At 35.8% G+C, this 24,206-nt stretch overlaps 1 protein-coding gene across 1 annotated transcript in view; it reads left to right on the forward strand.

Annotated features, from left to right (window-relative positions):
* DENND5A (DENN/MADD domain containing 5A) overlaps nucleotides 1-24,206 on the forward strand; it is a gene marked incomplete at its 5' end in the record, with an annotated part of 78,821 nt that overhangs the window by 14,405 nt on the left and 40,210 nt on the right. Inside the window, 4 exons of the mRNA XM_012725198.1 lie at nucleotides 11,399-11,470; nucleotides 12,206-12,315; nucleotides 13,956-14,613; nucleotides 19,725-19,912. Coding sequence (XP_012580652.1) covers nucleotides 11,399-11,470; nucleotides 12,206-12,315; nucleotides 13,956-14,613; nucleotides 19,725-19,912 — 1,028 coding nt within the window. The remainder of the gene's footprint in view (nucleotides 1-11,398; nucleotides 11,471-12,205; nucleotides 12,316-13,955; nucleotides 14,614-19,724; nucleotides 19,913-24,206) is intronic.

Here is a 24,206-nt window from a genome sequence, read left to right on the forward strand (position 1 = left end):
CCACTGTTATGCCCTGTCATAGACTACAACTCCCAGGTTTCTCTCTCCTCTCACTGTCTGTTCTGTGTAGTGTGAAAATCTTCACTGTCAACCCTGTGGTCTTTACTGTTCAAGGGATAATCAGTTCCAGTCCTGTCTGCAGGACTTTATCTCTGAGCAGTGTTCATTCTGGCTTGCTGCTCTAAGAACTGCAGCTAGTAGAGACCGGACTTTGCTGTATTTTTTGATAATGTTCATTTGAATAAATGTAGGTTAGCTAATCTGGCAGGGAAAGGTATGAAGATCACTTTAGGTAGTGAATAGCATCTATGTAAGAATGAAGGCATGAAAAAATACCATATTTTTGAGGAACTAAAAGTGGGTTAGTGTGCATAATGTATATAGAGGGAGAGAAGGATGGTTGAAAATAAGGAAAACCAAGGAAGTTAGTAGGTACTTTATATGAAGGTGGAGAAACTGGAGCCCAGGATTATAATCTTATAATGTGATTCTATAATCTTATAGTGTAGTTTGCATAAGCTTTATTTGCCCTGAATGGGTGTAGAATTTCAGACTTTCTCACTTCCCTCCAAGAGCGTTCTTCTTTTCACTTCCTTAAGGTATGGTCAATACATACTCTGTATTTATGAAATGATTTCAAGTAAACCCTCAGGATTATACACTCTCTCTCTACATATACATATATATATATATATATGTATACACACATGTATATATGTATGTATGTATGTATTCTATATTCTTTAGCCGGCTAAAGAATTTACTAGAAAAGCTGTAGGTGGAAGGTATTAACATTCCCAATTATCAATGGCAGATATTATAGTTTTAACTTTAGAAACAGGCAGTCCATTTTATAGGTGATGCTAGACCCAGGAACTCTATATTTTACCATGCAGTTGCTTAAAAGAGGATTTTTTTTTTCTTTACCTGGTTCAAATGATAGATGTTAGGATGAACAGTTGCAGTTCTAGTGAGCCAACAACTAATAGCAGTATCAAGCCTCTCTGTTTGCTTGTTCCTTAGGGCTCTATCCAAGATTATTATCCACCCTATATGCCATATGTATATGGCTAGCATTTGTTCTGTTTGCTTGGTTTCCACATTGTATTGATAAACATTTTGAAAATCACTCTGGCTCTTTCCTTCCCCAATCTTACTGTTCTTTTTTTTTTCTCCTTATGCTCCAAAGTTGTTTACTTCTTGTAATGGTCTTTGTTCTGATTTAAATTTTTTTGTATGATTTTCTTCGCTATCTCATTTATTGAGGTAGGTAGGAGATAAATTCTCCATTAAAAAAATAATCTTTAGGATGTCTTTAAGAATTTACTAGAAAAGCTGTAGGTGGAAGGTATTAACATTCCCAATTATCAGTGGCAGATATTATAGTTTTAACTTTAGAAACAGGCAGTCCATTTTATAGGTGATGCTAGACTCAGGAACTCTATATTAAGTTCTATATTAAGTTCTATAGAATTAAGATATCAAATTTCACCTGAACTCAGATTCACTAGACTGCCAGAGTGCTTTAACTGTGCTTCTGTTTCCTTTCTTTGCTTTTATTTCCATATGATGATATCCAATCAGGAAAACTGTTAATGTACTTCATTTTTCTCTTCATTTCTTCTCTTTGAGATTTGCAACAGCTGAAAGATACTTTTTGTTGTAGAAGTATGTTATGATTTACCCTTGGGAAAGTCTGTAAGGAATACCTTAGAGCAGTGGTTGATGATAGTTTTTGGTTCACAGATCTCTGAAAATCTGATACAAGGTGTGGCTCCTTGCCCTTATTCCATCAGTCTGGATTGTTTGATATCTTGGCTTGCTGGGCCAATACACCCCTAGGGATGTCTCTTTCCTTTTGCTTGGAATTATTCTTTCTACTCTCTCATGATGGATTTAATTTTTTGTATCCCAGTTTACCTTGGTTAATTCTAGTTTGACAGAGTACATTTTTAATTTCCATAAGCTTATTGTCTTTTTCTTAAACAAATTTCAGATATAATTGACATAAAGTCTTTTTGTGTACCCCCCACTGCAAACAATCACAAACTTTCTGATTCTATAGATTTGTTTATTCTGAACATTTTATTTAAATGGGATATAATTTTAAAAACCTTTTAAATAAACTTTGTACTTTAGAATAAGATTTGTAGAAAGTTAAGATGGTAATGCAAGAGTTCCCCCATACCCAGTTTCCTTTAACATCTTATATCAGTATGGCACTTTTGTAGTATTAATGAACTAATACTGATTTTTATTGCTATTATTATTATTATTAAGTAAAGTATAAGTCTGTTTTTATCCATTATGTTATTAGATCTTTGAAAAGCACTTTCAGTGTGGAAATTCATGCTCTTCATTTATGATAATATCTTCCCCTTAATTTTTTCTGATCTCTCTTTGAAATAGTGTTATGTGGACATTAGACTTACTGATGAACTCTATTTTATTAAGATTTTCTTAGATTTCTTAGATTCTTATTCTTTTTTTTTTTTTTTTTTTGCCTAATACTCTTATCCTGGATTTCAGTATTACAGTTAGTTGTTATGTCTTAGGCTTCTCTTAGTTGTAACAGTTTTTCAGGCATTCCTTCAGTTTTTACTAAAAATGGAGCTACCATATGACCCAACAATTCCACTTCAAGTAATTGACCCAGAGAACACAAAAACATAATTCAAAAGGACACCTGCACTCTTATGTTTATTGCAGCCTTATTTACAATAGGTAAGATATGGAAACAACCCAAATGCCCAAAAATAGATGACTGGATCAAAAAGATGTGGTGTATATATGCAATGGAATATTACTCAGCAATTAAAGGAAAATAAACTCATGCCATTTGCAGTAACATGGATGGAACTAGAAGGGACTATGCTCAGTGAACTAAGACAGAAAGAAAAAGAAAAATATTGGATGGTTTCAGTTACAGGGGGAATGTAGGGGAACCAAATAAGGAACCAAAAAATTATAATAATTAAAAAAAATTAACAGGTCACTATAAATCAAAGACTTTTTGGGCAGAGGGATCAAAACAGAGGAGGAAAGAGCATAAGGGACTATGGTGATGGTGCACAGATGAATTGGTGGTGGGATTTTTATTTTTTTATTTTTAATTTTTTTTGGTGGTGGGAATTTTTTATGGGGACTATATCTGAGAGGAGAAGCATACAATGTACAAAAATGAAGAATGATGTAAATATATAAAGACAGCAGTCTTGAAGGATAGTGGTCAGTTGTTTGTGGTATTTTTCTTACCTTTTTTTGAAAGGAAACTAAAGTGGTAAATTTCATTCTTTTCATATTGTATCAAGGATACATAGTGCTTGCTTCAGCAGTACATATATGTCAAGGATGCATCCATAGAAATTATCTTGACATCATTGTTGATTAGTCTTGATCACCTGGTAGTGTTTGTATTGTTTTTTCAATGTAATTTTTTTAAAAAGATTTATTTACTCATACAGAACTGGGGTACAGGCCAAAGATGTGGAGGGTGAGAGGATTCACCAGAAACAGAGTGGGGAGCAGAACAGGCCAACTGACGAAGTACACGGCTGAGGGGAGCAGCGGGCTGGTCAGGAGAGGTCTGCCGCACCATGTGGTCACCTCCTGGGCAGGTGGAATCGAACTCATGCGGAAGTGGCTTTAGATTCTCAGTGCTGTGCTTTAACTTGCTGCGCCACCAGGGAGGGCCCAATAAAGTAATTTTTTGTCCCTTTGAGTAACCCATACTTAAGGAGTGGGAAGTTATTTTCTACTTCTTTGAGAACAGAGTATCAATATAAATTATTTGAAATTCTTCTACGTGGGAGATTTGTCTATTCTCCCTTATGTATTTAATCATTTTATTAATATGCATGCATATATATTTTATATTTTGGGTTACATTTCAACTATTATATTTTGTTGCTCAAATTATTGTTGCTCAAATTATTCTGACCTTTGGGAGATCTTTCAATGTTTCTTTAATACACTGGTTATGAAAGTGTGTGGGTTTTTTTTTTTTTTTTTTGAGTACATTCTTTCTGGCTCTATAAGATGCTCCAGGCTCATCCAATGTATTTCCTGTTCTCTTATAGAACTAGTCATTTCTCTAAGTAACCCTTTTTTTATTGTTTTTTTAACTGGAGAATACTATTAGAAAACAGAATCTTGGCGCTAGTTGTACACATTACTGGTCTGTGGTTACTTAAAGTCCCAACATAGTATTTTTGAAATTTCAGCTTTCTACATGATTTTTTTACTACCTCAAATTTGCATTCATTGATTATATGAGGGGTCTTTTTTAAATCTTAGAATCTTTGCCAATTGTCTCTTGATCTTTGGCTATCAATTTACAGTTAAGAATAATATACTAGAAAACGGAAAACTCTGTACATAGGTGGACTTTGGTCACTATAGAATGATTTGGCTGTAGTTTCTTCCCTGTACCAACAGTATCTCTAGGTCTTTTTTTCTTGGGCTGATCAGATTCACAGATAAGGGTACTCCAAATATCTGCCTTGAGGGTTGCCATTTTTCTGAGAGCCAACTTATTGGAATAGTGTCTCAGCATTTGGTATGTAAGATTTCTCTCATTTCCTTATTTTTAGAATGATGCCTTGCCCTCTGCTATGTCTGTGGTTTATTAGTGATTGATGTCTGATACATCAGCTATAATCCTAAATAAAACAAACCCACACTGTTGTATTTTTTTATTAATTGAGAGGTATGTAACATATAACATTATATTAGTTTTAGGTGTGCAAATTACTTACTTGATACATGCATATGTTGTAAAATGACTACCACCATAAGTTTAGTTAGCATCCATCACCACATATAATTATTAAATGTTCTTGTGATGAGAAGATCTACTTTCTTAGCAGCTTTCAGATATGCAGTACTGTATTGTTAACTGTGGTAACCATGCTCTACATTATATCTCGGATTTATTTATCTTATAATTGGAAGTTTGTGCATTTTAACCACCATCACCCATTTTTGCCTGCCTCATCCTTTTGTCCTTTGTAAAAAATACAGTTTTCTTCTGGAATGGAGGCTATATGGAATGGGAAGGTCCATCTAGGTTTTTATTTTTAAATTGAGATATAATTCATGAACAGAAATTCATCATTTTAAAGCATATACTTAGCAGATTATAGTATATTCACAGTGTTGTTCAACCATCACCATTATCATCTAATTCCAGAACATTTCCATCAACCCAAACAGAAACTGGATACCTTTTAATAGTCTCTGATAACCATGTTCTGTCTCTATAACTATGCTTGTTCTAGACATTTCATATAAAATAGAATTATACAATATGTGTCCTTCTGTATCTGGCTTGTTTCACTGACCATAATGTTTTCAGTGTTCATTTCTGTTATAGCTTGTGCTGGTACTTTGATTCCTTTCTATGTTCAAATAATGTTCTGTTTATAGTTATACAAAATTTTGTTTATCTGTTCATGAGTTGATGTCACATATTTCTTAAATAGACTTTATCTACTCCAGTTTTTTACTGCATATTTATCCCCACTTCCACAATAACTTAATGTTACAAGTTGAGCTTGAGCTTCTAGAAGTTATGTTGTATATCAACTTTCTCAAGTCTTCTGTTAATAACCATTCATCCACCCGCTTTCCATTGCTAAAATTTTGTTGTCATTTCCACTTTCATTCTTTGGGTTTATGCTGCTTCATTCCTACCACTCTTCTCTTGTCTTAGTGGTTTTTGGGAGAAGAGTGGCAACAGAGGGAGAACTAATGCATGACATGCCTTCAGCTCATAATTTAAAAGGTACAACTTCGATGTGTGTAGTTACTAGGCCTAGCCATCAATAAATCATGAAATGATCAAGCTGGAAAAAACGTTCCAATCTCAGTTGGTCCTTTGTTTCATCTTTATGTTAAAAAAAAAAAAAAAAGGTCCTGAAAGATTCAATAAGTTATTTACATCTTACAGCTACTAAGTAGCCAAAGTGGGCCCTTAACTGTGTCACCTGCTAGCTGCTTAGACCTAATTTAGACTGATTATTTTATAGAGATCCAGACCAGAGAATTTGCTTCAGCCTAGTATACTGCAAGGGCTAGCTTTTAGAGAAAAGTGCCTATGTTACTTGTGGAAATATTTATTTATGTGTATAAAAACTGGGGTGTAAGGTCAGGGGAGCAGTGGATGAGAGGCTTTATTGGAGACAGCATGGGGAGCAGAACAGCATATCAACTGAAATATACTGTTGAGGGCAGCAATAGTGGGCAAGAAGGAGAGGTCTGCTGTGCCATAAGTGGATGCTGGAAATCAGTAGTGATAGCATTACAGCATGGAGATTTAACACATGTGCCACCAGGGAGGTTCCTGTATTACCTGTATACTTGAAGTACTTACTATATCAGGACTCCTCACTCACTCTATGTTTAGAATGATACTATATCAGGACTCCTCACTCACTCTATGTTTAGAATGATGTATTTATAAATACATATATACATACACACATATATGATATATGTATGTATATGTGTGTATATATAGATACACAATTCACAGGACTGGGTTCCTTAGATTGGTCTGAAAACCATAATTTAGCAACTTGTTGCTTCCCCCACTAAGCAGATCATCTAGGTTTGAAATATTACTTTCACAGATGTATCACCCTACAGGGTATTGGTCTAGAAGGAAGGCATTGCTTACACTTGATAACATACTACCAAAATTTTGTTAGTGGTTTGGAGTAGCTCTTTTTGGGTAGGTTGAAAACACTACTTTCTTGTTAAAATTGGATCTCTTAAGAATTCAGCCATTTTAGAAAGACTGAGTGTATGAATTGAACTGGTTATGGTGCCTGGGAGATGTAAAATGGTAGGCAAAGCACTAGTAATAGCAATGGCCATGTATGAGAATCTAAAGCTTTCTGACCGAGAAGATATGTTGAGAAAGAAAGTGAACAAATCTGCCTTAAGGGTAAAACAAAGGAGTAGTGGGTGGTTTCTATTGCTTTTCTACTGAAAAGTCTGGTAAGCAGCTTTCCTGAGTTGGTGCTTTAGAAGAGCCCTTGCTTGATGAAAATAGTGGGTAATTCACTGTATTTGGGGTTGCTTATTTGTAAATTTCTGACTCATAGTCACCTGGTGATATGGGCCAAGGTCCAAGCTGTCTTTTCAAAGAACAGTTACTCAAGTTCAACATGCTGCAGGAGTTATAAATTTACTGGAATTATACATACATAAGGTGAGCGAAAGTGATGAGTACATTGCATTATTAGATGGTTTTCTGTAGCTACCAAAACTTTGCTAGCTCATCTCAATGTGTGAGTTTGTTTTTTAGGATGGCGATTTAGAAAGTGCTGATAACTATTGAAAATTAACTTGTTTAATTAACTTGTTTAATTCTCATTTAGTGAGAAATTTGCATCTGTTTTGCAACCATCCATTTTGTTAGGTTTATCATTAGTTCTAGCAATTTGAAGGAGAATTTTCAAGATCTTGGTTTTAATGGTAAGCAGGGGAAACAAACTGACAGAAGACAGTAACCTGAGCACCCTGTGATTCCCTATATGCTCTTTTCTTTGTGTTTCTCTGGCATTCTCTTGTGGTTTCTTCCTCTTGTAGCTGTTCCACCACAGTGTCTAGGCTCAGTTGTGCACACTTAAATTAAACATGTGCACGCACCTATGCTCAGGTGTGGCTCACACATGCCCCACACCTACGTAGCTTGTATGTTAACAAGATCAAGGCTACAGGTGATAACCACAGAGGCCAGTGGTGTAAACGCCTGACTGACCTCATTTACCCTGCAGCATCCCTTCCCTATTACACTGTTCTTCTTCAGTTCAAGATGACAGGAGATGTTCTCTGGTTTATATGGGGGTTCAGAAATTATCTGGAAGACAAAGAGAATTGAAATGCTGAGAGAGCAAGTGAGTCAATGACAAAACACAGCTGGTTCTTCAACATGTGCAAAAAATAGAAGTGTTAGCTGATAAGTAGTACTATTCTGATAGGCAGAATGTTTCAGGAGTGTTTTTAGTGGGAAGAAGAGTGGCATCTATTATCGCAGGAAGTAAATTGATTATAGCATGAGTGGCACTGAATTAGTGACCAGTGTCACCAACAGGATCAATTCTAGGATGTCCCAGAACACCAATATTTAATAAATAGCATGATAACCTATTTGTATTCCTTGCCAAGGAAAAAAATTCCATCACTCTTGCTATAATATGAAATAGACCTTATATGGTTGATATGGTTGATTGATGTGGCGAAGTGAGGTAATCTGTGTGACATTTCTTTCTTAGAGAGGATAGCTCAGTTAATTGCCTTCACACAGCTCCATGGTATAGCTTTGAATGTCTGAAATGTTTTTCTTGCAACCTCTGCTTTAAAATCATGACAAGTTTAAAAACTACATGTTATACAACATTTAATCACATTTTTTGAAATTAAAAAAAGTACTTAAAATTAACTTCCTTTTTATTTGAGATAATTACAGATTTATATGCAATTGTAAGATATAATACAGACATTTTGATGAACACTTTCAGATACTCTCAGATTATTTCAGCCAGAAGTTTTGAGGATATGATGTCTTTTCTTTCTTTTTTAACTTGTTCACATATGTGTATTTGCTTTAAACATATCACAAAAGGAGAGGATTTTTTTGTTTCTCATCAATAGAGGCTTCTCATAATAGGAAAGGAGAAAATGCAGCATCAATTTAGAAAGCAGTTATTTAATAGCACATATATTTTGTCTTAGACTTTATGAAATCTGCCCATTTAGGTTAATCTGTTAAGTGGTCAAATGTTTCCTGCCCAAATTAGGAGCTGTGGTTTCTAACTTTTTTGGTTCTTCGAACTCTTTGAGAATCTGATAAATACTGTATGTTCTTTCCCCAGAAAAATAAGTCTATCTTAAATTTTGTAAATCATTTCAGAAAGGTTAGGCATTCCTTTGTAGCTTCTCAACATAAGCATCTCTTGTTTAGGATTATACACATCAAGCTCATACCAACAGGCTAGTAGCATTACAAATGTCAGTTTGTTTCTGTCTTGGTCAAAGCAGAACAAGTAGACAAAGGACCTATTAGAAGTCCTTGTAAAGCTTGCAGAAAATCTGTTATGATTTACTTAAACCCCTAGGGAGCGTATTCAAAAAGATGAACTAACACCTGTTACACCTGTTGCTATTAGAAATGGGCCTTAGTTCTGATATCCGGAGTTACTGATATTTATGTACTTTGTATGTGTTGTACAAATAATTAGCTGTTTCTAGGACCTTTTTCATTATGATGTCATATTCCTAATAGTATTTGAGTTTCCAAAAGTCTAAATGATTAAGTATTTATGCAATCTGTGATACATATGCAGGCTCCAGAAGGTGGGTCCATGTAGATGTTCTCGAGGTATTAAGTTATTCTCAAAGCTCAGTTCTTAGTAAATGATGAAAGTTTGAATTGTTTTTAATAAAATCTTAGTTTTGTGAATCTCCTTATATCACTTTTCTGATACTATAGGATGGCTGAAAATAACACAATTTGTTCTCAGGGGTCTCATACTCTTTTATATACTTCATTTCTACTTTTAGTGAAAATGCTGATTCTGCTACTGGTAGATCTAATATACAGAAAGACTTTTGTGCAACTTCTTTACTTGAAGAAGGGGCAGGAGTTGACAGGTGATAATAGGGACAGAGAATTTAAAGATGAATTCCCCCTATGAGTCATAACTCCTCCTTCATCTTTGTCTAGACTACAAGTCAGTTTATCATGTTCACCTCTGGCTTCATTCGTCATCTCACTAGATATTTAAAATTCTCTCCTTAATAGTCAGCTGTTGTTATATCCTTTGAATGTTCATCACATTCAGGGTGTACCTTACGGCTATCTTAGGAAAAGATGTACCTTTAAAGACTTTCCTATAGAGCATTGTTAAATACCATGATTCTTGTATATGTTCAAATATTTTGTGGTTTTTGTTGAGGAATGTTTCTAGCTTCATAAGGAAGGAATGAACAAACTGACATCTAAAAACGAAGAAGCTGAGGCAGGAGATAGTTATCTTTTCTCAGATCTGAATACAGTTTAAAAATACATTCTGAGAATCTCAGATAGTAGACAAGATCATGATGTCAGCTGCTTGCTCTTTAATTATGTTGTATAGTAAGTGCAGGCTTGCCATGGGTGGCCTTTTTGCAGGTGTTACTGAAAGCTCTGGGACTAGTTCTATCTACATAGCTGTAAGGCTTTGTAGCTGACTGCTGATTTTGCTAGGCTTTAGTGAAGATTACCAAATTTATTTTGAGAGATGATATTTGCTGAGAGAGATTTTCAGAAAAATTAGCTTGAAATAAAGGATCAGGAAATGTGAGGAATTGAAATTGGGGTGTTTGCTTTATAACCAGAAAGAAGATTGGGTTTTGTTAGAAGTTGAATATTATCAATAAGTCATTTTCCGATGATGATGGGTAAACAAAACCTCAGATAAAATGGAAAATCAGTAACTTTGACTGGAATCACTATTCCTTTCTAGAACAGGTGCCTTAGATTTACCATAAATTGTTTATTAGAAAATTTTGACATGCCTCTGGAATGATTTAGAGTAAAGGACTACATGACTTCATGTTTATCCTAACCCTTTGTTGGTAAAGAATGCATCTTTCTTAATAACCACCAGCCCTTTGGCTCCCAGATCAACTTGAAAAATACATAGTTGGAACAAAATTTATTTTGTTAACAAGAGCATGTGATTATGATCCTGTGGAAGTGTCTCTGAATGGTTAGACCACATAGGTTGAAGATCTGGAACTTTCTGGACAACATCCTCCCTGTAAAATGGTTACTTGCATAGTTCTTTTTCCTGTACATTTCACAGTAAGGTACTTGAGCATAGGTGTTTGTTTCTTCCGTACCTCTTAATACTACCTAAGGCGCTTATATACACGATTACTCAGTAAATAGATAATAGAGTTTATTTGTATTGCTCATGTTTCTCACCTATTTCTCCATAGCAGATCCTAAATCTATTTGTTTGAAACATTTCAGTACATTTAATTTTACCCCTACTCCCTGCTTCCTTAGGAAAAGCAGTATTTGAGGCCATATGTTTTTGGATAAAGCACTAGTGACTTTATAGTAATTTGATAATCTGCTTTATCTTTTGATCCTCCATTTCATGACTCTTGTAATATTTTTGAACTATGAATTGTGACTATTAGCAGATTGCGATTAGCATTTTTGCTTAGTGAGACAAATTATGGGAGGGCATCAGACATAGTAAAGGTGAATATTTTATGATTTTTGTTTTAAGTAAATATATGTTATGCGTGTTTAATTTGTTTCATAATGGAGTCATTCATGGTCAAAAAAGTTTGAATACTTCGATGTTGTAATACTTTGTTATTTCATTTCACATAGCATTATGCCAGTACATACAGGCTTCTAAAGCCAGGGATGGTGCCAGCCCTTTCATTTCAAGTACAACTGAAGGTAAAAATAAGCAAAATTGAGAATACACAAAGCTTTCTGGTGGTTCTTACCTATGTTTCTCTGGTGGCATTTGGTATTCTTTGACATTCTAACTTTCTTGTATCTTTTTTGACCAGTAGATTTTTCACCTTTGTATCCTTCTAGGTGGTGGGTGCTTTGACTTTTCCTCTTTTCACTTTAATATTCCCATTTCTTTATATAATGTTTTGTTTTTTAGGAGGGGGAAGGGAGAAACCAAGGAATTTCAGAAATTTCAAATTATTCTGACCTAACAAAATATAGCTCATTAAATTTACCTGTTAATAATCTTGAATCTTTCAGTCTCAGCATTTTTTTCAGAGCATAGAAATGCATACCTTATCCTGAATTTAAAATATTTTATTTTTCTATGCTGATATCAGTGGACTTTGAGCAAAATGTTGTTTGTAGGAGGAGAAAATGTAATTTCTTAGCATTTTCTACTTTCTCCCTTCTTTCTCAAGAAAATTAATCTTTGGATTTAATTTCATTTTGAAGAAAAGACAGCTAGTGGTGCCCAATAGTAACCATTCTAAATGTTTGTAGCTTTTTTAGTGACCTAATAACCTTAATACCTTTCCTGTTCTTAAATGGTTGGCATACTAACCCCTTTGCCTTCATTTCTGTACTTTGCTGGACTACCAAGCTCAGGCATGCATAACCCTGTGATTTAAAGGAACTTTATAGAGATGATTTGCTTTATTCTTCTTCTTGCAGGAGAAAACTTTGAGCAGACACCATTGAGACGAACATTCAAATCTAAGGTCCTTGCACGATATCCTGAGAATGTAGAATGGAATCCCTTTGACCAAGATGCAGTGGGAATGGTTAGTATTTGTTAACTATAAGAATAAGATAATTTGCAGAATAATTTGTAGTAGCATTGTCTGTACATACTTCAGTAGCAGTGGTTCTACCAAATAACTTTTGAAGGGATTTATGTGTATTTTTCATAATTCTACATTTTGATCACTATATAAAAATGTTAGCAGTCTTGGTGTATTTCTTATGTGTCAGACAAGTATATAATATTGAGTCAATAACCTTTTTTTGTGGTACTGAGCTTTTGGTTGCATATAGCACTGAGATTACCTGATGAGTGAGTCTAAAGCAATTTTCTCTTAACCTATATTCTGTAGTAGTACAGCAGACATTTTTGTTTTATCACAATTTAAGATAGAGTAGCATTTAAAATCTCATGTAGACGAATATTGCTGTGAATAACTCAACCTTTATTGAGTAACCAACTTGTGCTAGGTGCTGTGCAAAGAATTTCATATGAATTAACTAATTTATCCTTACAGTACCTTTTATATAAATAATACTAACCACATGCATACATACACACCACAAACATATACACATTTTATAAACAAGGAATAAAAGTTCTAAAGAGGTTAAGTAATGTGTTCCAGATCATATAGTTAAGAAACTGTTGAGCTAGAATTTGAATATCATGCTTGGTTCCAGAGCTCTGCTCTTAACCACATCTTTGTAATGCCTCTGTTACATTTTTGATAGCCTTTTGTAGTTTTTATAGAGTGATCTTGTTTGATTCATGCAGCACCCCTGTGGAGTGGGCAGAGTATATTATATTCATTTCACAGTTAGAGAAACAGAATCTTAGAAAAGCTCAAGATTTTATGACTTCTGATTCAAGTGCTTATTTCATTTTAATATGCTATATTGTAGAAACACCTAGGCTTTGGGAAGTCAAGTTCAAAGCTAATGGATATAACATAATGTAGGTCCTTGTATTTGTTAATCCATACTGTATATTTATATAACCAGGTTTGTATAAAACTGGAAAATGGGGACTGATTGATTGAGGTTAGTTTAAGTAACTATCCAGTTTCCCATCTGAGTTAAAATGAAAAAAAGGTGCACCTTTTTTCTAATTATGTCATTTCTTGTCTCTATATGAAAGAAAACCTTTTTTGATATGAAAAGAGAAGGTTTTATTGATAGAATTTAGGTGAGCTTGTAGCTTCAAAAACTTTATTTTTAGGTACAGAGTTGTATCTATCTGGCTTTTAGATATCAGTCTAGCATTGACTCCTAATACATGCTGTCATATGTAACTATTTACCTATATTCTCCAAGCTTTCTAACTCCTTATCTTTGTGCATTTTCTTTCTGTCCCTGAAACACTCTTCCCCCCTTATCTAAATGATAAATTCTAGCATACTCTCATTTGTAAAACTTTCTGATGATCTTGGACTTATTTGTCCTTTGTTACCCTGGTACTTAATTACCATGTACTTCTGTATAGCTCTGGTACCTGCATCATAATTTTATTTATTTGTGTGTTTAAATTAGTTGGGAGATCTTTAGGGCAGATATTTTGCTGTGTTGATCTTAATATCCCAAGCCCCAGAACAGTACATGGTGTATAAATAGTGATAGTGTTCTAAAAAGAGGATCAGTAGTGAGTGTTTCAGCACTGTTTCCTTGTTGTCTTTTGCAGCTGTGTATGCCCAAAGGGCTGGCATTCAAGACCCAGGCTGATCCCAGGGAGCCCCAGTTCCATGCCTTTATTATCACAAGGGAGGATGGCTCTCGAACATTTGGGTTTGCCCTCACTTTTTATGAGGAGGTGACTAGCAAGCAGATCTGCAGTGCAATGCAGACCCTCTACCACATGCATAATGCTGAGTATGATGTCCTACACGCTCCCCCTGTTGATGGCCAAGATCACAGTGGCATGGAGGATGGTGAAGGCACTCCTGGCACCAAACTGCAGCGCTTCAACTCCTACGACATTAGCCGGGACACACTCTATGTCTCTAAGTGTATCTGCCTCATCACACCCATGTCCTTCATGAAAGCATGTCGGAGTGTGCTGGAGCAACTTCACCAGGCAGTCACTTCACCTCAGCCTCCTCCACTGCCCCTTGAGAGCTACATATACAATGTACTGTATGAGGTGCCACTCCCACCTCCTGGCCGCTCTTTGAAGTTTTCTGGAGTGTATGGGCCAATAATTTGCCAGAGACCAAGTACTAATGAGCTTCCCCTATTCGACTTTCCTGTCAAAGAGGTCTTTGAACTGCTTGGGGTGGAGAATGTGTTTCAACTTTTTACTTGTGCCCTTCTGGAGTTTCAGATCCTGCTCTACTCACAGCGTAAGTCAGTGCTTACTACATTTCCCTCCCTGCATAGGTTTCCCTTCTTTCCGTATCAGATACAATGGGGCTGAATGTAAAGATCAAAGGAAAAGCAGATCTTTGTAGTTAGATGTTGGGTGACAATCTGATAGAACATGAGAGGGCTACTACTTCTGATTAATTGTCATTATGGGCTTTTTCTTGGACAGGGCAGTCTGGGAGGTGAACCTTCTGTCATTCCTTCTGATTGATACTACAAAGAGAGGCAGAAGGTTATAGTTGTGGGAAGCTGACTCTCCATCAGTTCTGTTCTCTCATTCTGTAGGATAATTTCTGCCCCTCTCTCAACCAGACAGTAAAATCAAGGATTCACAAATGATGATTCTTTATGTATTTGAAATTTTTTTTTTTTAGAAAATAAGGACATGTGTCTTTTTTTCTACTTTTTCTTGTAACTGAGTTAAATTATATAACAAGAAGCTAAGTGAAAGTCGGTAACAGGTTTGGATAAAGTATATCAGAAGGAAAAAATGTTTATTAACTGAGCCAGAAAGTTATATAAAATTAACTAATTAAGTACATATTTATTGAGAACTAGCTGTGTGCTAAGCATTACTCTAGGGCCTGGTGGACAAAATACAGTGGTGGACATTAAGTGGTGCTTAATGGAACTTATATTTTGGTGGTGAAAGAGATATAATTATATATATAAGTAAAATATATAGTATATGAGGTAATAAGGTCTGTGGAGAAAAAGTAAAACAGGAAAGAGGATACAGTTTAGGGAAGGGAGGTTGCAGATTTTAATAGTGATTAGATTAGGCAGATGTTAATATTGTAGGAAAAGTATTTTAGGCAAAAGACATAGGAAGTATAGTTTCTAAGATAAGAATGTGCTTCATATGATTAAGAACAGTGAGGAAGCTGGGCGATTGGAGAAAGTGAGCAGATAAATGGTGGTAGAGATTTAATGGGATGTCAGATCTGTACAGTCTTACAGGTTATTGAAGAAATATGTTATCCTGAGATGCATATTAATGGAGGTTTTAAGTTTTTCGAATTTTTATTTTGAAAAAACATCAGGCTTATAAAATTGCATGAAGTATCTTGTACTGTCCTATATACAGTTCACCAGTTGTTAATGTCTGATCATATTTATTGCTCTCACTCTGTGTGTGTGAATATAACTAAACCATTGAGCCATTGTTAGTGAGTCTTTTTGAAGTGTTCGGTTTTGATTTTAGAGAAGTATGTCTTTCTCTGCTCCTTATTTTACCATTTGCTTATAGTTGGTTAGATTATGTGTTCAGGGCTCTCCCTGGTGGCACAACTGGTTACAACACCACATTATGAAGCTCTGTGAAGCCACTGAAGCACGAGTTCGATCCCCTGCTAGGGAGCTGACCCATATGGTGTGGCAGACCTCTCCTGACCCTCCCGCTGCTCCCCTCAGCAGTATACTTTGTCAGTCAGCCTGTTCTGCTCCCCACTCTGTCTCTGGTGAATCTTCTCACCCACCATACCTCTGGCCTGTTCCCCAGTTCTATAAGCACAAATAAATAAATCTTAAAAAAAAAAAAAGTATGTATTCATCAGTAATTTCAGGTAGTACAAGTTTAGGATAAATGTAACTGACTTTTGTTAAGCATTCATTAATTTTTTTTATTAAAAAAGTAATGTGCTTAAAAAAAAAAGTAGCGTGCTCAAAGCATTATAGTTAAGACAATTTCAAAAGGAATACTGTGAAATCTCCCTCCCTCCTTCCTGTGATAGCCAGAAGACTGACAATATTTCTGTGTGTCCCTAATGACAATGATAGTTTTTATTTGTTTATTTAAAAAATGTTTATTTATTGCATAGAAGAACGGAGGTACAGACCAGAAGTGCGGGAGTGAGATGATTCACCAGAGACAGTGGGGAGCAGAACAGGTGGATTTTCACCTAAGAACAGTGAACGCAGAGAGGTGCAGAAGCAATATATTGACTTTTATCATTTGTACTGTTATATAGAAACAGTTGCTTACAGCTTTTGGAAGTCGGCATCTTATATTCTAAATGACATTTACTGGATCCCTAAGGCATTGTTTATTTGGCCATTCTTCAAGATAGATTTTTACTTTTTTGAAAAAACAAAAATATAGGGGAAAAGACACCCACAAAGCAAGTAGACTGACCAGACATGCCTTAAAATTCCTATTTTCATTGTTTGTAAAGCCAAACATAAACAGGAAGCACTTTAATCTTGAAAGAGGAGATTATCTCTAACCCCCCAAAAGTGTTTTTCTAAGATTTCTCTATTTCAAGGAATTCTTCAAAGATTTTCATCCTTATCAAATAAAGATATCTACTCAAGCAGAAATAAATGAACTGAGTTTCAGGTACTAGATTAGACTCATCCTGAAGATTAGAGAAAAACCAGAACTAGATTTTTATGCTATGGGAAAGCCTGCTTTTAGGGAACAGAGAGGGTCCTTTCCTTTAGACTTTTTTTTTTTAAATTCAGAAATGGGGTGTTTATACTAAAAGGTAGGGGGGATTATTCAATGTATTTATTCAAAGTAAGTGTTTAAGAGCTAATTGTTGGGATCTAGATCTTCAGCTTTAAAGATCACTTAAAAGTTTTTGCCCACATTTTTACATTCTTTTGAGTCATCTTAATGTTGAATTGTAAGTAAATTCTTATGATGTCTGAGATTCTCAAGATTATTGCTCTTGAGTAGATTATTTATAGGCATTCATATCTAAAAAGAGTTGAAAAATACAAGAATTGAGGTCTCACTGTGGACGATCACTAGGCTTCTTTTTAATAATTGTTAAGAGTATTCATAGAACAGGACGATTTTAGCAGAAAGTGATTAAGTCAAGCTGTCCAGATGTCTCATGGAATTGTGGTATTGCAGAAGAGAATAAAGGTAGAGCTGGCAGGAGTTTAAATTTTATTACTCAGTTATTGCTTACTTTCACATAGGAACTAAACACTTCTTCTGAAATAGTAGATAGAGTAATTTAATCCTTGAATTTTTTTTTTAATTTAGAAGTTGTTTTTGTAGTTAATTCACTTGGGGAGGGTTGCTAAATAGTTTTAAACATGGAAATGACACTGTGTGTGTATACAAAAAAAAAAAAAAGATAGTCTCCTTGAACCCTTTAGCCTGCCTCTTATTTTTTTAAATATGAAAAGCTTGTGTTCTTTTGTCTTTCTCCTAAACCAGTTGGAGAAATTCCTGAGCTCAGCTGCATCCACCAATTAATTACCTTGCTTATCTGTCATATGTCTTAGTTACTCCAAGTACATGAGGCATTTACCTATAGAACACTAAGTTGTGTGAGATGATGAGAATGCACACATTAATTTCTATTTGCATTATTAGTTTTAAATGATTTCTAGATCAGCTCTGTTTGGCCAGAAACAAGGTGATAATCAGCTTCAAAGTGTTATTAGTGAGCAAATAGATAATTCTTTGTTAAATTTCTACTTAGTTAACACATACTTGCTTCTGCTGATTTTTTACTCTTCGAACTCATTTTCTGGAAAGATTTTGTTGTATATAACTCCTTTATGAATCAAGCTGTGGTTTCTGTATGGTTATGTGAATTTTTACTTTGAAAAGCTGTTCAAATTTCATTTGAAATCTGCTATCTCAGAAAATATTATTCATATGATTTTAAAACTTCCTTCATTGTCCTTAAATGCTTCAAACATCGTATCATTTCTGAATAGTTACTAAATTTCAGTTTTAGTCCATCCATTTTATTGACTTCACCAATATACTTGTTAATCTTTTTTAAAAATAAAACATGTCTAGAAATTGTGTTCTAAAAACAGCTAAACTTTGAGCGCAAGTCTTTGCTTCCAATCTGATATCTATAATATAGAACAAGAGTTTTGATTCATGAAAGTCAGTTTTCTGGGTCTTTCAAGTTCAGGGAGCTTTTATTGAAGCGTTAAAATAACACTTTGTGCTCTTTTGGTTCAGGAAAGTTTGCCAGATGGAGGGCAGACTTGCCTAGTGTGGAAAACCAATTTCTGAATGTCTTAGTAGTACTTTGGTTTTGATTTTGAATGCATAGCTCAACTCTATAGACTACAGATGTCTCCTAGTAGGAAATGAACCTGTTTTCGCTTCTATGCTGAATGTAGCCCTAGACCACAGTTTATTTACTTTTCTTGCAGTTCCCTACCCCTTTCCCACTTAAGAGAACTTCCTTAAAATTTTTGTTTCAGTTTTTAGAACAAGGTATCTATGATTTCTGTTGTATTTCCATATGCAAGCTTATTATTACTGGCAGGGATCTATGATTTCTATTGTATTTCCATATGCAAATTTATTACTGGCAGGGATCTATGTGTGTGTGGAAGAGTATATTTCAACTTGTGGTCCACTGATGTCTCTGGGGTGTGTCTTCTAACATCCACAAAGAAATCATACTCTGAGTGTACCCTTGCTGAAGTTTAGCTTGTCCTTTCCAAATATGAAATTGTACTGAAGGTTTTAAATGCATACTATTTGGGGTGAAAAGTATTTTTTTTTTAAAGATTTATTTGCTTATGCATACAGAACTGGAGTACAGGCCAGAGATGCAGGGGTGGTGAGAGGATTCACCAGAGGCAGAGTGGGGAGCAGAACAGGCAGATTGACAAAGTACACTGCTGAGGGGAGCAGCAGGCGGTCAGGAGAGGTCTGCCACGCCATGTGGTCACCTCGGGGCAGGTGGGGATCGAACTCATGCGGAAGTGGCTTTAGCTTCTCTGTGCTGTGCTTTAACCCGCTGCGCCACCAGGGAGGGCCCAGTTTTTTGTTTTTTTTTTTTTTTTTTTTTTTTTTTAAAGATTTATTTGCTTATGCATACAGAACTGGAGTACAGGCCAGAGATGCAGGGGTGGTGAGAGGATTCACCAGAGGCAGAGTGGGGAGCAGAACAGGCAGATTGACAAAGTACACTGCTGAGGGGAGCAGCAGGCGGTCAGGAGAGGTCTGCCACGCCATGTGGTCACCTCGGGGCAGGTGGGGATCGAACTCATGCGGAAGCGGCTTTAGATTCTCAGTGCAGTGCTTTAACCCGCTGCGCCACCAGGGAGGGCCAGTATTTTGTTTTTTAATATGTGTGTATTTTTTTTTTTCACCTAGATTACCAGAGACTGATGACAGTGGCGGAGACGATTACAGCTCTCATGTTTCCTTTCCAGTGGCAGCATGTCTATGTCCCTATTCTCCCAGCTTCTCTCCTACATTTCTTAGATGCTCCTGTTCCATACCTGATGGGCTTGCATTCTAATGGGTTGGATGACCGGTCAAAGCTGGAGCTGCCTCAAGAGGTGAGGGAACAGTGATAATTGGGTCCTGGTGTCTCTGCTTTGCTCCTGGATTGGGGAAAGAAAAGTTTGAGATGATTTTGGAGTATATATATACTGATGGCAACAAGATTCTTCTTCTTCTTTCTACAAAAAAAAAAAAAAATGTGTGCGTGGGTATGGAGGGGGTAAGGAGTTAGATTTTTGTGTATAACTAATTTAGTTAACATGATAGCTTTTCAAGAAAAATAAAAGTAAACAGTGAACACTTAACTTCAATTCCTGTCACTCTAGAAACACTTTATTATCTTTGCCACCTGCATATGCTCATTATAATATCTGAGTTTATACTTTTATGAAATGTCTTTTTCATGCACGTTTTTTCAAACAGTACTTTACATTACTTTAAAAGACATTTATTAGAAAATATTTTACTATGTAAGACCATAAGCCTACAAAGTTAGCATTATGAATCCTTGTGTTCTTAACACCCAGGATCAGTAGTTATTATACATATTAAATTTACTTTTCTTCTATCCCTTCTGATCCCTATTATTTTAAGGAAATGCCACATAAGACAGTTTTATAACTATTTAAGTGGTCAGATATATATTAATAAATACATGATATTCTTTTATAGGCCACAGTTTATCTATAAAGTTAACCTGAACAAATTGATTCTTATGGTATTGAGCCAGTTTTGAAAACTTTCCTTGTTGAGATAAGAAAGCCTTGAGAGAAATTTTGCTCTCTTGCTGTGAGGATGGCTTGCACCTCTTTGCTGTTGTTTCACATGCCAAAATCATTTATTAAAATATTTGTTTGTATATTTTCTACTATATTCTAAAATAGATTTAAAGCATTATTAGAAATAAGACTATTTTTGTTTTTTATTTTCCTAGAATTATCAGTAGAATACTTTGCATTTTTAATGTCATTTTGTGTCTGATGTGAATAAACTGGGGAAAGTACTTTCTTCCTCTGAATTTCTACCCAGAAATGCCTGGGTAGAGGGCTTTGGAGTATCCATAAACCAGTGTCAAGAAGACCCTCCTTTCTCTACCAAAAAAATAAAATCTGTGTGTGTGTGTGTATGGGGGAGGGGTAGATTTTTGTGTATAACTAATGAATATGATGAATAAGGGGACTGCTAAAGAAGGCAGCATTCTCATGGAATTTGACCTGAATAGAGCTCATATCATTGGGTATATCTGGACAGTATCCTTGATGCTTTTTAGATCATGCCTATTTATATTTAAATTATAGTCAAATGTATATCTTTACTTTTTCACCCTCCTTTGGCTTTAAAACATCTTCTTTGTAGTTTCTTCCATGTTTACTCCTTTTGCTTCTTTGATTCTATAGAACTTTATGGCATTTGGGATGGTATAAGATTAAGGAGGAAAAGATCTAAAGTGACCTCGTACTAATTAGGCTCTTAAGGGTTTTATTCTTTTTGTGTGTCTTTGTTTCTCTACCAATAAATAGGAATGAAGAATAAGTATCAAAGATTGGAGAACTTTCTGTTGCTTGCTTTAAACAAATGCATGTTTAATATAGGCAGCTCTTCATTGTAAACGTAATTATAATTTTGTAAAATACAGTTTTATAAAGTCAAAGAATAGCAAGAAGAATGATTTTTTTTGTGTGTCCAGAGAAGTTATCCTATATCCCGTTATTGTGGCAAATAATCAAACATCAGACAGACCAATGAGAGAAAAAGTCAGAAAGTTTAATAATATGTATACCTTGGATGTATATGGGAAAGACCCACATGAACTGAATACATGGCTTCAGATGCCATTTTAAATAGATTAGCTAATGGGAGAGAAAGGGAAAGTCAATTAGGGAGATTACCAGAGAAGGCTCAGTAGACAAAAGTATGCAGATTAAGTTCTGCCTTCTCCTTTGAAAAGAACTAAGGAAATTAGGTCTTCATGTAATTATCTTTTTCTAAGTCAACTTCCATCTGTCTTTAAGATCCCCTCCCATGAAAATCAATCTTTTATTATGTTTAATGGTAGCCAGTTTTTGCTCCCCTACATATTCTAATGCATAATGCAATAAATAGGTCAGTAGGCAGGAAACCATATTTCTCAGGTTTATTTTCATTTTTGTCATTGTCTTGCTATATATTAGGAGCAATTTCTATTCCCTGAAAACATCTCTTCGCATCATTTTTTTGTGTGCTTCATTTAAGTGTATAGAGAGGTTCTTTGTAGAACTGTCTGAGAAACTAGGTTGTCTAAAAGACCAAAAATATGCATTATTCTGGGGTATGGAGCATTACATTTTTGCATTATTCCTATAATAGCTATGAAGTATATGTAGGGTATCAGAGTTGCATTTAATCTACGTTGTCCTTTTCAAGGTCATTAGTTGTAGAACAGTTACATAGATGGATATTTTCTACCTTGAGTTTTAACAGATAACTTCTGCTGGATGTGAATTTGTGTAGTCCTCATGGTGTTACAGGTCAACCCTGATATGAAATGGGCTCTTTGACTGTGGATCCTTACCTGTGCACTTAAAGGGGCTTAAAAAAGGTCAATAAAGGGTATATTTACAAAAGAAGGAAAAATAAATAAATGACTAACTCAGGAAGAAAGAATGCTCCCACTCTTTCTAAATTCCACTAACCTGGAATCCCAATGGCATGCTAAAAACCACCGAAAAGGCCAGTCAATCCAAGAGCCAAGAGAGCAAGAGACCCCCAAGTCCCTCATGCCAGGTTTTATATCAAACTTGGCTGCTTAACTGCACCCTCAGGTCCCAGTAATCCTCCCTTTGGTGATGATGGGAGTTGTAGTCCCCATAGTTCCCGATAGCTTTGGTCTGGAGTGGGGGTGGAGTCCACTAAACTTGTGTGGAGTTGTTCAGGGCATCCTTTTACCCTAACAACGGGAATGTTCAAGTGGGGAGAAAAGGACTGGCTTTCCCAAGGAGAGGAGCGTCTTGAAAGGTATGGATAGTGAATGGAGAATGATACCTCTGAAAGCGAGCTTTGGGATGTCTCAGAAATGATACACAAAAACAAAAGGAATAAATTAAAAAGTACCTCAGATTTTGTTGTTCAGAGGTAACTTTGAACATTTGGTATATATCCTATAGTATCTTTAACCTGCTAGAAGGAAGCTCTAAAGTAGGATTGACTGGGGAAATTCATGTGAGTTTGTGCATCCTCAGGGTCATGGATAGGGGCAAAACTTGCTTTACAAAAGAGACTTTCTCCAGAGGGACAGAAAGTGTACATTCCCTACCCCCAAAATCAAAATTCATCAGTTGCTGCCCCATCTTTCACCATCAGAAGTCTGTGAAAAGCCCTTTGTTCCTTTTTATACCAACACATGAGCTCAGCTGGCCCTGAGCAAACGAGAGTTCTGAGCTGCCTTTGTGAGGCATCCTTTGTCCTATGCTTCTCTTTTGGGTTTCATTCTTTGTCCAGAAGGAGGCATTTCATCCACAGCTATATCAAGGGAAGCTTCTTTCTAAGGGAAGCTTCTTTCTATCTTAGGCCCTTCTTTCCTACTTTTATTGCTCCTTCTCAGTATATCCCTTCAATAGCTTTTCCTTAGATATCTCTGTACTGAACTCTTTTTAGTGACTAGCACAGAGATAAACTAGTAACTGAGACTGGTTGGTTGTGATTTGGTATTAGGCATTCAGGGTTGGGAAAGGGCATTGTGACCTTCTTCAAGAAGAGATTTGAAAGAGTTTTTGTGATTCTGTTTTCTCCCCACGAGGCAGGTTAACTGAGGAAAACTCTCTTGGGTTTATTTTCTCTGCCATGCTGTTTCTTGCCCCCCAAGCTGTTTTAGAAGAGTTGGTTTCTTCTCAGCTGAGGAAAAGGGTGCAGGGGTTTGAGGTAGCTTGTAAGTTGCTTCTGCTTGCCAGAGCTCTTTGTGTGCTGGGAGGAAAAAACATGAGGCTATTGTAGGAGCCTAATAACTGAATGGCCTCCTTATTCACTTTACCCCCTTATTCTTACCTCTCTCAATTCAAGTGTACAAAGAATGAATAGTGGAGCCTATGTGCCTATGTTAAGGCTCCTCTCAATCTAGCTCATTTTTGAAATATCCCTGAGTAGTTTTCGCCCCTCTAGTCAGCTTTGGGAACCCCCCCCCCCCCGCCAGCTTTGATCAAATGTATCTAATGTATCTATGATATGTGGACACAACATTGGGAGAATTTTATAATTTCTTTAGAGATATTCTTTATTTGGCTCACAGTCTTGGGAGAAAAGCCAAGCAAGCATTGTGAATAGATATTTTTAGCTGTTGCTATTTCCTATGGGACAAACTGCTTCCCCCCCCCCCCC

The sequence above is a fragment of the Condylura cristata genome, unplaced genomic scaffold (genome assembly GCF_000260355.1).
Source record: "Condylura cristata isolate star-nosed mole 26May11 unplaced genomic scaffold, ConCri1.0 scaffold00015, whole genome shotgun sequence".
Lineage (NCBI taxonomy): Eukaryota > Metazoa > Chordata > Mammalia > Eulipotyphla > Talpidae > Condylura > Condylura cristata.